This window comes from Formica exsecta, unplaced genomic scaffold, assembly GCF_003651465.1.
Source record: "Formica exsecta isolate Colony F162 unplaced genomic scaffold, ASM365146v1 scaffold667, whole genome shotgun sequence".
NCBI lineage: Eukaryota > Metazoa > Arthropoda > Insecta > Hymenoptera > Formicidae > Formica > Formica exsecta.
The window spans coordinates 1,177-16,416 of NW_021853430.1; the positions used below are offsets into that span (position 1 = coordinate 1,177).

The 15,240-nt window shown below is 33.8% G+C and overlaps 3 protein-coding genes across 6 annotated transcripts; 2 read left to right on the top strand and 1 right to left on the bottom strand.

Annotated features, from left to right (window-relative positions):
- The first annotated feature begins 2,249 nt into the window (after positions 1-2,249).
- On the top strand, positions 2,250-7,425 carry LOC115242997 (histone deacetylase Rpd3-like). The gene is made up of 9 exons (XM_029819642.1): positions 2,250-2,437; positions 3,370-3,482; positions 3,627-3,744; positions 3,820-4,193; positions 4,284-4,431; positions 4,545-4,830; positions 4,911-5,139; positions 5,245-5,341; positions 5,431-7,425. The coding sequence occupies exons 1-9, from the start codon at positions 2,374-2,376 to the stop codon at positions 5,499-5,501; spliced, it is 1,500 nt and encodes a 499-aa protein (XP_029675502.1). The 5' UTR covers positions 2,250-2,373; the 3' UTR covers positions 5,502-7,425.
- A 144-nt stretch (positions 7,426-7,569) lies between these two features.
- Positions 7,570-12,640, top strand: LOC115242996 (putative sodium-coupled neutral amino acid transporter 10). 4 transcript variants are annotated; one of them, XM_029819638.1, is made up of 8 exons: positions 7,570-7,666; positions 8,057-8,311; positions 8,421-8,989; positions 9,088-9,358; positions 9,483-9,619; positions 9,715-9,942; positions 10,024-10,225; positions 10,299-12,640. In XM_029819638.1, exons 3-8 carry the CDS (start codon positions 8,507-8,509, stop codon positions 11,951-11,953), a joined length of 2,976 nt encoding a protein of 991 aa, XP_029675498.1. In that variant the 5' UTR covers positions 7,570-7,666; positions 8,057-8,311; positions 8,421-8,506; the 3' UTR covers positions 11,954-12,640. The 4 variants fall into 4 exon arrangements, with proteins under 4 accessions (XP_029675498.1, XP_029675500.1, XP_029675497.1 ...); XM_029819640.1 differs by lacking the exon at positions 7,570-7,666 and having other exon boundaries at positions 7,827-8,311; positions 10,299-10,444; positions 10,529-12,640; XM_029819637.1 differs by lacking the exon at positions 7,570-7,666 and having other exon boundaries at positions 7,830-8,311.
- Positions 12,641-13,009: 369 nt separating this feature from the next.
- Positions 13,010-14,970, bottom strand: LOC115242998 (bystin). The gene is made up of 3 exons (XM_029819643.1): positions 14,610-14,970; positions 13,541-14,469; positions 13,010-13,457 (listed from the first exon to the last, which is right to left on the bottom strand). Exons 1-3 carry the CDS (start codon positions 14,751-14,753, stop codon positions 13,220-13,222), a joined length of 1,311 nt encoding a protein of 436 aa, XP_029675503.1. The 5' UTR covers positions 14,754-14,970; the 3' UTR covers positions 13,010-13,219.
- Positions 14,971-15,240: the final 270 nt, after the last annotated feature.

Sequence of the window (15,240 nt, forward strand, 5' to 3'; positions counted from 1 at the left end):
TTATGTCAAATGAAAGTATAAAATATCGTAAATTATTCAATTTTTGGTCATACTTAACCTTATAAATTTTTACGCCGCATATTGCAAGGAATCGATTTATAAAAAAAAAATTAAAGTAGTTTCATATAAAAAAAATTAATTGTTCTTCACATGACCTTAAAAAATAACCTTGGTTAAAATTCAAGATTATCAACTTTTTCTCCCTCTTTTTCTCCTCCTTTTATAAATCTTATATAAATTTTGTCTAAAATATTTTTTTTGTACCTTATCAAGTGTCGAAGAAAAATACTTTGTAATACTTTATATGTGATACATCTGTATACTTAACTATTTATATACCGGGTGTCCCATTTAAAATTATGCATTTTGATATCTTTTCTGTAACTCGTCATAGACAAAAATTTTTCAGACGAAAGTTGCATGATTCTGCTTCAATGCGTAGTCTGATACGGGCTTAACAGAGCTCATTGATTAAGGGTCGGCAGGATTGACAGTAGAGACCTCTCGCGGGAAGCCGTGAATTACGAATTCGCTTCTCCCGTATTACGAAATCCCGTATTACAAAAAATAAAGAGAATCATGTTAAACCTGTGATATTTGTAATCAGTAGGATCATCCGCAGTCCTGTACAGAGCTATTTTTTTTGAAAAAAAAGAGTTAAAATAATACTTTATAAGTTGACAAGAAAGGTACATACTAGGTACAGCTCATGGCGGATTAGGTGCAGTTGGCCATGAGCTGTATTTCATTTATTATAAATTTTTAAGAGCCAAAATGCAAAATTCGGCTCTGTACAGGACTGCATAATTATATAAAGAACTTCTTTAAAAAAGTTTCATGAAGTAATATGACTTCTTCGATGTTAAATACGGAATAAGCGGATCTCACTAGATGTGTATGTAAGGAGCAGCTCATGGGGAAATTTCCGTGGTAACATACTGACAAAGAGAGATGATTACGCCGTCTTCGTCTCTCTTTCATCGCATATGTGTAGCGTCCGTGAAAGCACACCGATATGTTGAGCACACGGAAGCGATTGTTAGATAACAGAGTGAATAAATATACAATATGTATGACACGGGTGCCTGTTAGACTTTGTGAGATTTGTTGCTTTGTTACTATCGATATTTCGTTTATCATATTAGCGGGATAGAGAAATAGCATGATTGTCAATTCTTGTTTGATATTACATTATCTTTTAACAGTCTTAATCGTAGACAATTATATTATCTTTCTTCAATTGTACCGATATCGCGTAAGCACATACGAGTACTGGTATATGAAAGCATATACAGGGTGGTCCTCGTAACGGTCGCCACGATTTTTAAGGCACTTACAATAATCTGACATAAAAAAGTCATAAACAGAAATTTATCAGTTTCTAACCGGCAATTTATTTGTCAGATTGATAATCCTGAAGTCGGAGTTTCGCATTGTCACCGCGCGAGGTCTCAATATCAATTCGGAGTTTGGCCGTCACACCTGCCGACCATTAAAGACCGGTGGTCTTAGAGGATTTAGTGTGACTGGAAAAAAAAACTAGCTGCGCGTTATTTTAGTTCATCCAGTTATTGTTTTATTATCAAAAATGTATAGATCTTTTATATAATTGCCTCAAGAACAAGAAAATAAACATTTTATTGTAAATTTACTGTTTTATTATCGACAATGCAAAGATTTACTTATCTGTCACTTATCTTTACAGTACCGAGTTTTTTTCCAGTAATATGCTAAATCATATAAGACCATTGGTCTCTAATGATATCTCGTCGGTGTTTTCGATAATAAAATAATAACTGGATGAAGTAAAATAACCGTATGAATTAAATAATTCGTGTAATTATATCTTCGATCCAATCAAACGGCCGGTAATGTCAACATTCTTCAATTACCTCCGGGCCCACGGGCCCATTTGATGGTCACAAAAGTTTACCTAGGGCTGACGGTCTTTAATAGTATCTCGTCGGTGGCATAATGCAGAAATAGATGCGGTACTTAATTATTAGTTAAAATATGGTTTTGAAAAATGACGGGACGTCACACATATAATCATACTCCGCCCGAGATGCTTCAAAGCGTTTGATCGACCAATCACGAAGACTCTTGTGCTTTGAAGCGAGCAAATGATGTAATCTAGTTTTTTTTACGTTCACGATTTTGCGCGCCAGATTGCCATTCTCAAGAATATAATATCTATGATCGAAATAGCATCATTTTACAGCGCTACCTTCGCGACAAGCTTGCAACTCGCATGCGAGTGCGAGGCGCGTGCGCGTGTGTCGGTTAATGACGCTGTATCCCGTTGGTGAGAGCGGCGATCACTCCGCGGTCCTGGTTTAATTCCGTTCATAGTGTTTTGTCGATTTAATCCAAATGGATCCCGTAAAAATGTCCATGCAGCCGCACAGCAGGAAACGTGTTTGCTACTATTATGACAGTAAGTTATCCCAGAAAAATATCCACGAAAACATCGTACACACACATACGAGAAGCTTGTCAAAATGTGTTTGCGCCATTCGCGCTTACCGCGTTTATTTCAAGCGATCTAGCTCGGCATCCGACCGTTCATCGATCTATCTGTGCTTCGTCGATGATCAAAGGCATTGAAGCGCGTCTGTTGATGCGCGATTCATCGAAATTTGCATGCTTCTCGTAGTAGATGATACGATTTTCACGACGTTAAGCCGAGAGATTCTTAGCCGTTTTTTCGTGCGACCATAGCCAAAGCGTCGGCCATACTTATATATATGCATAGCCACTATAAATCCGTATACTCGAGAATCTGCTTGTTTTCGAATCAATGTCGCTTACTATGATTAATAATTTGTAATTATCTTTGTTTCTCCAAGATAATAATTGATTATTGCATAATTTTATAGCGATAGACTTTATATGACAACTGAATTGTGCAGTATCACTTGGACATTTTATAAGTCGTGGATTTTCAAATATATATCCCAATATGTGGCGACGATTATGTACATTATATTTAAAACTGTAATTTTTCATCATTATCAAATAATGTTTTGTCATAAAAATGAAAAACAAAGTCAGAGATTGAAATGGCTATAGGTTAAGTTGTTAAAAATATTGCGGCATTTTATGAGATTATTGACTAATGTGAAGCACATTAAGTCATTTCCCTAATGTAATTTATGCTCACTGAAAATATTTTTGGTGAAAATCCGTATTTCAGCGAATATTGTGGATGTTAATATAGTTTTTGTAAAGTAACTGCGAGAGATTCTCAAATATACTCCAGAGCACCGTAGTTTGTTGTGTGCGCCGTTCAATGATAATTATATTTTTACATTTTTTACACTTTTTAAGCACTTTGTTAGTTCATTTACGTTACGTTTTTTCAATTAGGCGATATCGGAAATTATTACTATGGTCAAGGACACCCTATGAAGCCACATCGTATAAGGATGACGCACAATCTACTTCTGAATTATGGTCTTTATAGAAAGATGGAAATATATGTAAGAATTTTTTTAGGGAATTATATTTTATTTATGCAAGAAATACTTTTGCTATCATCATAATTAAATTTTATTATATTTTATTATATTTTATTGAACATATAAAAATATTGTAATATAATTACGCTTTATTTTTATATCTAGCGACCTCATAAAGCCACAGCAGATGAAATGACAAAATTCCATAGCGATGAGTATATCAGATTTCTGAGATCCATAAGACCAGACAACATGTCTGAATATAACAAACAAATGCAACGATGTAAGATATTATTGTTAAATAAGTTATATTATTAAAATTAAGAATATTTTAATATTTTTTTTTATTTTCCAATAGTTAATGTAGGAGAAGATTGCCCTGTTTTTGATGGTTTGTATGAGTTTTGTCAATTATCGGCTGGTGGATCTGTAGCTGCTGCTGTAAAACTCAACAAACAAGCCTCAGAAATCTGCATCAATTGGGGCGGTGGCTTGCATCACGCGAAAAAGAGCGAAGCGTCAGGTTTCTGCTATGTGAATGACATTGTACTTGGAATCTTGGAATTGCTAAAATATCATCAGAGAGTTCTGTACATTGACATTGATGTTCATCATGGCGACGGTGTAGAGGAAGCTTTTTATACAACAGATAGAGTAATGACAGTCTCATTTCATAAATATGGCGAATACTTCCCTGGAACTGGAGATCTCCGTGATATTGGAGCAGGGAAGGTAAGCTTGTCAAAATATTATAACTGTTTATAATTCTATTTACTTACAATGATTAATTGCCATATATGATTCTCTCTTTTTATCCAACAGGGAAAGTATTATGCAGTTAATATACCTTTGAGAGATGGCATGGATGATGAAAGTTACGAATCTATATTCGTCCCTATTATTTCAAAAGTAATGGAAACTTTTCAACCCTCTGCTGTGGTTTTGCAATGTGGTGCGGACTCATTGACTGGTAAGATTTTTTAAAAGAAATTGATATATAATTGTTATATAATAAATATATGTTATATAATAAAAGTACAAAATTTTACAATATAGATATTAATTAATATTAATTTTATGCAGGCGATCGACTGGGATGTTTTAACTTGACTGTGAGGGGTCATGGTAAATGTGTGGAATTTGTTAAAAAGTATAATTTGCCATTCTTGATGGTAGGAGGTGGTGGTTATACAATTAGGAATGTGTCCAGATGTTGGACATATGAGACATCTGTAGCTCTGGGGTCTGAAATTGCGAATGAACTTCCATATAATGATTACTTTGAGTATTTTGGCCCTGACTTTAAGCTGCATATTAGTCCTTCAAATATGGCGAATCAAAACACTCCCGAATATCTTGAGAAAATAAAGTAAGCAAATTTGCAATTCTATACATATCCTGGCTTTTATATTATAAGCAAATTAATTCCATAACTGTGTTTAATTGTAGAACAAGACTATTTGAAAACTTAAGAATGCTACCTCATGCACCTGGTGTCCAAGTTCAAGCAATTCCAGAGGATGGTGCTGTCATCGAGGATTCGGAAGCTGAAGAGAAGGTAAATCCAGATGACAGATTACCTCAACGCGACTTGGACAAGAGAATACAACATGAAAATGAATATACCGACAGCGAAGACGAAGGAGAAGGTGCGCGAAGAGATAATAGATCATATAAGGTATGAGTTTTATTGTGCAATGTAATGTCTATTATATGTGGTTAGTTGTAGGAAAATGCGGTATATAAGTATTTTTACATTTTTTTTTTTTTTTGTGTGTTGAAGGGATCTAGAGATAGAAAGCGACCGCGTTTGGAAAAAGGTCAGGAGGCCATTGATTCTGATATAAAGAAGGAAGAAGATATAAAATCGGAGCCGAAAGGTAGTCATATTGGAATATTACTGTTTTCCCTATGTTTGCAAATTAATATTAGACAAAAAAATTAATAATTACTAAAATTTTTTATTTAGAAAATGAAAAAGACGAAAAAACGAATTCTACAAATGAAGAGGCGAAGAAGGACGGCGGAGCGAATCCCTGATAGACAATTGCCCCGGAGCATCTGAAAAGATGGAAAAATCTTTATTTAAATTAAATACATATAAGTTTAAGTAACTTAAATGATGGTAGCACATGACATATAGAAGTCATGGCTACTTTTATCTCGTTCCATAATTCAAAATTTTTGTTTCTGTTATTAAAACTCAAAAATGTTTAGACTTTTAGCGATATCAGATACCATCTTTCACTCTATTTATGGCAATCTCATTGAAATGGACACGTATGAGCGTGTAATTTAGAACAAGAGCGTAGACTATTAAAGATTCGGAAACATATTTTTGAATGTTTTCCAATGAAAAGTAATGGAAAATACCGCACAAAAATGATTAAAAATATCCATGCTCGCGCGGAACGGTGTCTTAATCGATTCGTTAGGATTTTATAATCTGACCATAATTCTTTTTATACATATTTGTTTACAGCATATCACCTGAAGTATAGTGTAAATCAGTCAATTTTCGTACGAAAGATCCTTCGTAGATCACTCATAGATGTTTATTTTATTTTTATAAGCACGCTTTAGTTTCACAGATTTTTAAATCAGATTGTAAGATATTGACGACTGGTTCAAAACATTAGATTATACCGAAATTTTATCGTTCAATACTGCAATCAAATTCGATATACATGCACACATACGCACCAACTGCGTGTATCTTATTCACGCGCTCGGTATAAATTCGTACATCTTACTCATTGCGCACGATTAATTGATCTGATTGATGAAGAATAATGTGCAATTTATATGCACTATAGAAGGACAGCACTTAGACTAAATCTTAACAGATTGCTCTTTTGAAATAGGTCAAATGAATTTGTTTGCTTTCTATTCCTGTGTACATAACATACAGAAATTAATCTTGAAGCAAATATCCCTTGCATGCAATAACAATACTGGAATGGTATATATTCTTTTTGAAAAATGTAAAGTGTATTTTATCTTACATTACTCAAGAGATATGTGAATGTCTATATTACTTTGGTCACTTCTCTAGTTTATCTGGCGAATTGCAGTGAATATTTTTAACTTGTAACATATACTTCAGAGAATTAAAGCTACGTAAGAAATATCCACAACTTGACAGAATTAAAAATTTATATTTTTTACAGCTTTCATTTGATTTGTATATATAACTTCATAACTGTCATATCATAAGTCTCAATTTTTTATAGTACCATAAATAGGTCAATTCCCAAATCTTGATTAATCTAAATAAACTAGAGGGGTATCTAAAAGGAAAGAGAAAAAAGATATTCCGTTGATATTTTTGGGTAATGCATGAGAGAGAAATAAAACCATCGGGAAGAAAGTATGAGTAATAAGCAGTTTATATATACATATATATATACATATGTATGTATATATGTATGTATATATCCATTTAGAGCATAGCTGTAGAATCTTAAATATATATTGAGCAAGAAACTAATTTAAGAGATATAAAAATTATTCGTGGCATCTGAATCGATTTTTGCAACAAAAACTAGATATCGTCATATCGCTATTGGGCAAAAGTCGAGTCTGCATTCACGATTTTTATGCAATAAGAAATATTTTGTCGCAAACTCTTTCCTCAGATTGTACATTCCCACAGTTATTTTCACTAGCTTTTCGTGTGGAGGCAAAAATTATGCATTGACAATTTTATGTATATAAAATTTACTTGTTTATCGATATTCTTTCTAATACTCGATTAGGTCAGACCATCATTGCTTTTACACATCCATAATAATCTGTAATTGACCGACACTTATCATGCACATAAAAATAAATTCAAAATGATGTATTGCACATCTTGTATAAGTCTATTCGAGATATAGATCAAGAAATATATATATATTTATGTTCATGCATAAAAAGTACACATATAAATGGGCGTTTTTAAATATTTATAATAAAAAAATGAAAAAATATCTCTATATGTCTAGTTTTATGGAGTCTACATTCTTCTATAATCCAGAAAGATTGTGGACAATCAGAGATTAAAAAATGTCAACAAGTTCTAATAATTGTTTCAGAGAAAAGATTACATAAGTAAAAAAAATTCAAAGATCTTTATTTTGATATTCTCTGTGGGAAGAGGACAGAGTGGAAAATTCTTGATCTGTTGAACAATAAAAATAAGATGGATAAGAATCTCTTAGGTAAGTTAATCGATATGATTGTTATAATGATCTATATTTATACGAACAAAATGGAATCTATATAGCATTTTTAAATGAGTGAAGAAAACAAAGTAAAGCATTTAGAAAATTTTTTGCGGATAATCAATATAAAACATTTTTTTTATTCATAGATACTTTAATCAAATTTATATACATAAGGAGATTTTATTGTATATAGATTTATTCTTTGTAACTAAACTTTCTTCACTAATGTGTATACACTAAAAATGAGATAGAAACATATTTAAAAATTTTGGAAAGAGAAAAAGAACAAAAAGTGTAAGAAGTTCAGCTACAAAGAAGCAAAGAACAGATCTTGCATTACGCGCTGGACTTTCATTTCAATTGATTTCAATACCGAAATTCAAGATGGGCAGTTTTGATAAGCCGGCAGGCATCTCGATGATTCCTTATCTCCAATGTACCATCGCCGAACGTCCACGTTATCGCAAAATGTAATTTGCTGAAGATGACGAAGATTTTAGCACGAAGCGCATGGCATCCCCTCGTCGGCGGCTCGACTATTACAACCTTATCATTCACGAGAATAATACATTTCTCTAATTTATGCTGCGATTACTCACATGTGTAAACGATTTTTATGCTAGGTACTTTACGAAAAGAGTAAGACAACACATCTGTTGTACAAAACATTTGTTTCAAGAAAATTAATATTATTGTTTAAGATGACTTTTCTGAATGACTCTTGATAACTGATTGTATTCGCTTACAGAGAGATGTGAAACTCAAAGGAATTTTACACTACGTCGAATATAAGAGAAAGCTTACAACTTTAAACTTCAATCAGAGATTTCGAGAATGATTTCCCAAATGTCGCATGTGATGACTCTCGCCAACAGCGTCATAGGTGTGAGCGTCCTGGCAATGCCCTTTTGCTTCAAGCAATGCGGCATCGTATTGGCCGTTTTGGTATTACTTCTGTGTAGCACCTTGTCACGACTGGCATGCCACTTCCTCATCAAGTCGGCCGTAATATCGAGAAGACGAAACTTTGAACTACTTGCTTTTCACGCATTTGGTCACATGGGCAAATTCCTTGCGGAGCTTTTAATCATCGGTTTTATGCTGGGCACATGCATCGCCTACTTCGTCGTTGTCGGCGATCTGGGACCACAGATAATCAGCAAGATGATGGACAAGACACCAGGGGAAATACGCACCAGTTTGCTGATCTTTACTGGAGTCTTCATAGTTTTACCTCTTGGACTGCTTCGAAATATCGATAGTTTATCTAGCATTTGCACTGCTACTATTGTCTTTTATCTCTGTCTCGTATTGAAGGTATAATGTAACTTGCAGTATGTGTTCATAAAAATATTGAATCTCAAATATATAAGCGCTAGTTATACATGCTATATACTTTCTTCTTTTCTCGACAGATAGTAAGTGAGTCTACCCTACATATCTTTGCGGGAGATTGGTTTGACAGTGTTAACTATTGGAGACCAGCTGGCATTCTTCAGTGCCTGCCAATATTCTCTATGGCTCTCTTCTGTCAAACTCAACTATTTGAAATATACGAAACCATTCCAAATGTATCCTTAGAGAAAATGAATGATGTTGTACGAGGAGCATTAAATATATGTACTCTTGTATATATGTGTGTTGGCTTGTTTGGTTACATTGCTTTCTGTACTCAATCATTTACAGGTAATTTAACAACTGCTATGCATGTATTTTACAATAAACGATTGTCGCATTATAACGACTGTCATATTATTATTCTATTGTTCTCAACTTGTACAGTTGCTCTTATTATTTTTATATATTGCAGGAAATATTTTACTGAGTTTCGAGCCTAGCATAACATCCGAACTGATTAAAATGGGATTCGTATTTTCGGTTGCATTCAGTTTTCCTCTAGTCATTTTTCCATGTCGTGCGAGCTTGAATTCCCTTTTATTTCGCCGGGTATGTATGCGCTTTTCGAAAAAAAAAAATTTAGAAGATCAAATACATTATTGTTCTAATTCTTAATTTATATATTTTTTATTGTTGTATATTAGGTATATACCCACGAGCCGTCTATAAATTATTTATCAGAATTCAGATTTCGATGTCTCACTGTCGCAATAGTCAGCATTTCTCTTATAATCGGTATTCTAGTGCCAAATATAGAGTTTGTCCTTGGTATCGTGGGCTCGACGATCGGGGTAATGATCTGCTTAATATTCCCGGCAGTATTCTTTATATCTATAAACAGTAAAAACACTAATGAAAGATTAGTAGCACAGGTAAAATTAATCTAACCGGTAATTCTTTTTATTTCTCTTGTATTTTTTTCTATGTTATATATATATCTTTATTTTCTATAGGGCATTTTAATTATCGGCGTTTGGATTATGGTGCTTGGTACGTACGCCAATTTATACGCGATGGAAGAGTCTACAAATGCAAAATTAGTGATAACGAATAAGCCGCTCGGTCAAATCAATCTACCATTGAATTTAATTAAGGACGATTTACATATCATTCCTGATGTTCCTAATAGTTTGGAACTCATTCCCAGAGGAAAAGGTATATTTTTATACGAATTTATCTTTTGCTCTCATTGTGTTATCTTATTCTGTGATTTTACATTTTATTACAGACAAAATTAATAAATTACCCGAGATTAATGTTCTTGATAAAACATTGGATTTGAAAGTGAAAGACGTTCGACAAGAGCCGCCCATACCCGTTGAACGTGTGATTGTGACCGAAAAACAGAGTGTCGAAAAACCTGATAAAGCAGCAGTAGGCACTCTTATGTCAGAAATAAAAGAAATAGAAATTGGAACAGTTAAAACCTTAAACGAGAATTTAAACGTGCAATTGCAGGTTGCCGTGAATACTGATAACGTTAAAATTGATGAATCCGTTACATTGAAAGCAGAGGAGAAGATAAAGATAATCGAGGAGAAGGAACGATCTGTGGATTTGCAGAAGAACGATAATCTCATTAATTTGGATGCGATAAAGAAGGAGGAATCAGAATTAGCGGCTGATGGAGATGTTGCTAATGCCAGAGCTGCGGAACGGCATGAGCAACTTAGAAAAACACTGGAAAAGCATAAATTGGAGCAACGTCAAATGATGCAGGAACAGAAGAAAATTCTAAAGGATATCAAGGAACAGAAGCAGGAGTTTGAAAGAGAAAAACAAAGAATGGCGAAAGATGAGATACTTAAGAAAAGTGAGAAGAAGATACAGATTGACAAGGAGGATATATTGTCGGAGAGCAAAATCGACTTGAGAGAAAACGGTGGAAAAGTTGTCGAAAACAAGGAGATCAGTATAGAAGAAAAAAAAAATAAAGTAGTGTTGGAAGAGATGAATCTTGCAAATAAAATAAATATCAACGAAAAACAACAATCTCAAGACAAGAATAATAATGTGGCAGCTGAAAGCAGCAAGAAAAAATTTGATTCCTTTCAGGAAATTTCTCACAACGAAGATATAGAAGCATTACAGAAAATATCAGGAAATATACCAGATAAATCTCATCTTATCAAAGAGGTAGTCATCGATAGCGAAATACCTGAGAAATTGTTACAAAAGGAAAGACGAGACGAGACGAAAGTTGAGAGAATAGAATTTAACGAATCGAAAAGTATGAAGGGTCCTATTTTGAACGTCTTATCAAAAGGAGCTCTACAGAGATCCATTGCGGAAGAGGTACTTGCCAAAGAGAGCGATAATCATCAAATGAAGGAAAAGAAGAGAGAGGCTCTTACAAATGGAGTTATGAATATGTCAGAGGAATTGCAAGGAAAACACGATGACAGATATTCTGTACCTGTAGCATTAAAAATGATGAATCAATCAAAATCAGACAAGATAATTGTTTCGCCATCAAACAGAAACGAACCAGAGGTTCTCATTGTACATAGAGATATTTTGGAGAATAATGAACGTGAGAAGAGAGATATCATCGTAGAAGTAAATGTAAACGACACAAAATTCAACAATCGACTAACTGAAAAATCCGAATCTCTTATTAAAGATATCAGTGACGTGGATCGCGGAACCTGCTCAAAATTACAGGAAAATTTCAAGAATTATGAAGATAAAAAGTTTGATAAAAAAATAACTAAATCTAGCACAACTGAAGTACCTCTGATTAAAACGAACGTTTATTTATCTGAACAAGGAATAACAAAGACTATTTCTATGGTTCCACATGATGCTCTTAATGTGGAGTATGCGAGTAAGAAACAGAAAGATTTGAAAGTTCTGAATCCTAAAAATAATGTAGAGATATAAAAATATATCCAGTGATATTTGAAAATAATAGAATTCTCATACAGCATAATATTACAAAACAAAAAAGCTTTAATATATCAAATATAAAAAATTCAAGTAGGAAATGGGCTAATAAGAACTGAGTGCAGTAAGTAGGCACAACTTAATTGTGTAGAAATCTTTATTAAATTATTGAAATTATAATGAATGTTTTTGGACTTTTTCAACAACTCCAAATGACAAAGAATTCAGGTGTCTTGAGTTCCCATCGTCATCGGCTGGCTTAATTTTATTTTATGTGTGGCACGTCTTAGGAGACTTACCAAAGAGGAAAGCCGATGATGATGGGAACTGAAGGTTAAGACACATGAATTTTTTGTCATTTGGAGATGCTGAAGAGGATCCAGAGAAAGAATCGATACATTTATTGTAATCACAGATTTCTACATAATTTAGGCCCGTATTCATAGTCGGTTCTTATATTTAAGACCGTCTTAAGTACAATCTTAAGATGTCATAAACAGTCACAGAGCCGTATTAGCATCTTAAGACATTACTTAAGACGGTCTTGAAATGAGAACCGACTATGAATACGGGCCATAGTAGCACCTATATTTACTGCTATTAGCTCACTTCCTACTTGAAATTCTTCATAGCATAATATTGAGCAAAGCGTTTGTTTATAAATCGCGGATCATTCGTTATTATAGACTATGAATACGGGCCATAGTAGCACCTATTTACTGCTATTAGCTCACTTCCTACTTGAAATTCTTCATAGCATAATATTGAGCAAAGCGTTTGTTTATAAATCGCGGATCATTCGTTATTATGAAAAATTTTACATATATGATTTATTTATATCATACAAAATATTAAATTATTATCGCGTTTAAAGTGTGTGCTAGAAACTTCTCTATTTTTGCCTCATGTGTGTGTATGCGTTAAGAATAAGACATATTTATAGTAAAATGACTCATGCTGTGCTTGTACGAGTGCGATGTTTAAAAAAATGGCTGTTATGTATGATGTTTTAGATTATCATAAACTTCTCTAAAATTTAAAAATTGTAAAAAATGATACAAATACTAGTTTATTAAGGAATCGATATGTAGATAAGATTAAATAAAAATGTATTTTTACACTGGAATTTGTACTATTTGGATATTGATGTATATTATCCAGTTTTCCAAGATAATACATTCCTAAATTTTAATATGAATTCTCTTTTTATAATAATTATACAATAGCACTTAGAGATATTTTGATATATACAATTGCTGTATATTAAGTATTTTTAATATCTATTGGCTCTGGTTTGGGTTCTGTCATCTCTACATCTCTGCATTTTGCGTGTTGCAATTCTCTCCTGATTTCGGGTGTAATTGAATGGTGTGATTGTTTCCTCAGTAGTCCTAGTAGAGCTTCCTTTTGCTCAGAACTGATATCGCTTTTATATCGTTGCACAAAAGTTAAGAGTGCTTGATGCCATAACACTGGCAACTCTCTGGTGTCCCTTTCAAACCTAATAGATTATATTTAATATAAATGCAATTTCTAATAATATTTTGTTGCTTATAAAAGATTCATTATTATTATATATCTTACCTAAGAAAATGAAACACCACTCCATCCACTACTCTGTATGGAAGCGCATATTTTTTATCCAAGAATATCCTGAGGAAAATACTGTTTGCACCTGTGTAATCCATTTCTGCGATTTTCAGTATAGCGGCGGAGGAATGCAACATTGGTACTGAATTCTTCGCGATTACAGATCCAATAATGACGCTCTCTCTGAGCGTGCATGTGCCAGATTCTAAGAGCGGTAGCAGGATTCCCTTCATAAAACCAGCTGGTTTGAATAATGCTTTCCTTAACGCCTGGTATAAGTGGAAATTCAGTCTCTTGTATTCGTCCAAATCATCCCTAATACGCGGTAACAGAACCAGGTTGTAGAATCTCTGAGCCATCTTCTCCTTCAAGTTTGAAGCAAATATCCTTGTCGCTTGATACATGGCAGCGGCAGACCATTTTGGTGGATCCATAATATACAGTATCTGTTCCCAATTCTTTAGACTAGGTACGATTTTGAAAGCCTTTGGTAGTTTGCCGCTACGATATTTCATTAAAACGTCTCTGACGCCCTCATACATCGCCTTTACTCGTGGATCCAAGTCTTGCAGCTGAATAGTCCCAGCGTCGGAAAATTGCGTCTCGATTTCGGTCTTTTTCTCGGTCAATTTCTCCATTATTATGTCGGCCAGCGTTCTCGTAGGTACTGGATCTCTGGACATGAACATCTGTAAGGCGCGTTCATCGTCTTCGTTGATTTCGATGTTCTCATAGTAATGTACATTATCCAATGGTTCTTCATCACCGCTAGATTGATCCTCGACATCGCTCAACTCGGAGCCAAGTTTCACAGTCGGCTTCTTAGTGCCTTTAGAATTACTCAGACCAATCTCTTCTTCAATCTCTAGCTGTTGCTGCCTGGCTTGTGATAAGATCCTTTTCGCCAGAGTAGGAGCTACGTACTAGGAAGAAATAATAATTATGTTAATTATAATCAAAGCAAAATAAAAAATGTGTTTTTTAAGGGATTTAATTATCTTTGATTTTCAGCAAAATTAGATAATATTAAAGAGATATTAAAGAGATTAACGTAAGAACTAACTTCTTCTTCATCGTCAGCCCGATGCCTGATCTTTTGCCTGATTGTAGGCTTCACAGCTTTATCAAATTCTATTTGTTCCGCCAAACCTATTTTCGACTCTTTAGTTGCGCCTTTAGAAACTTTGATTTTCTTGACTTTACCCATTTTTTTTTAACACACTATCAAACAAAAAATAAACTTTCTCTCTAAAAGAATAGGGGCCAGTTTCGGTGCCTGTTCTTTTTGGAAAAGCACGTGTTTACATGTTTTGAATATGACGGGTGCATGTATAGATAGGTTATGTAATAAGAATAGATGGCGATAAAAGGAGACGGACATAGGAAGTTTTTCAGCAAAAAGTCACAGACTACGTTTACACGTCACCTCTAAAGCCCGTATCAGACTACGCATTGAAGATTGAGATTGAAGATCGAAGATTGAAATTTAACCAATCAGGACAAAGAAATTTTAGTCCCTTTTGTCCTGATTAGTCAAATTTCAATCTTTAATCTTCAATCTTCAATTTTCTACGCAATGAAGATTGAGATTGAAGATCGAAGATTGAAATTTAACCAATCAGGACAAAGAAATTTTAGTCCCTTTTGTCCTGATTAGTCAAATTTCAATCTTTAATCTTCAATCTTCAATTTTC

Excerpts from the sequence above, each read along its gene's own strand:
- LOC115242998 (XM_029819643.1), bottom strand. The coding sequence starts at position 14,753 with ATGGGTAAAGTCAAGAAAATCAAAGTTTCTAAAGGCGCAACTAAAGAG. Across the intron at positions 14,470-14,609 it reads GGGCTGACGATGAAGAAGAA|TACGTAGCTCCTACTCTGGC; the intron begins GTTAGTTCTTAC and ends ATTTCTTCCTAG. Across the intron at positions 13,458-13,540 it reads GTGGTGTTTCATTTTCTTAG|GTTTGAAAGGGACACCAGAG; the intron begins GTAAGATATATA and ends ATAATCTATTAG.
- LOC115242997 (XM_029819642.1), top strand. The coding sequence starts at position 2,374 with ATGGATCCCGTAAAAATGTCCATGCAGCCGCACAGCAGGAAACGTGTT. Across the intron at positions 5,140-5,244 it reads GAGATAATAGATCATATAAG|GGATCTAGAGATAGAAAGCG; the intron begins GTATGAGTTTTA and ends TGTGTGTTGAAG. Across the intron at positions 5,342-5,430 it reads TATAAAATCGGAGCCGAAAG|AAAATGAAAAAGACGAAAAA; the intron begins GTAGTCATATTG and ends TTTTTTATTTAG.
- LOC115242996 (XM_029819638.1), top strand. The coding sequence starts at position 8,507 with ATGATTTCCCAAATGTCGCATGTGATGACTCTCGCCAACAGCGTCATA. Across the intron at positions 8,990-9,087 it reads ATCTCTGTCTCGTATTGAAG|ATAGTAAGTGAGTCTACCCT; the intron begins GTATAATGTAAC and ends TTTTCTCGACAG. Across the intron at positions 9,620-9,714 it reads ATTCCCTTTTATTTCGCCGG|GTATATACCCACGAGCCGTC; the intron begins GTATGTATGCGC and ends GTTGTATATTAG.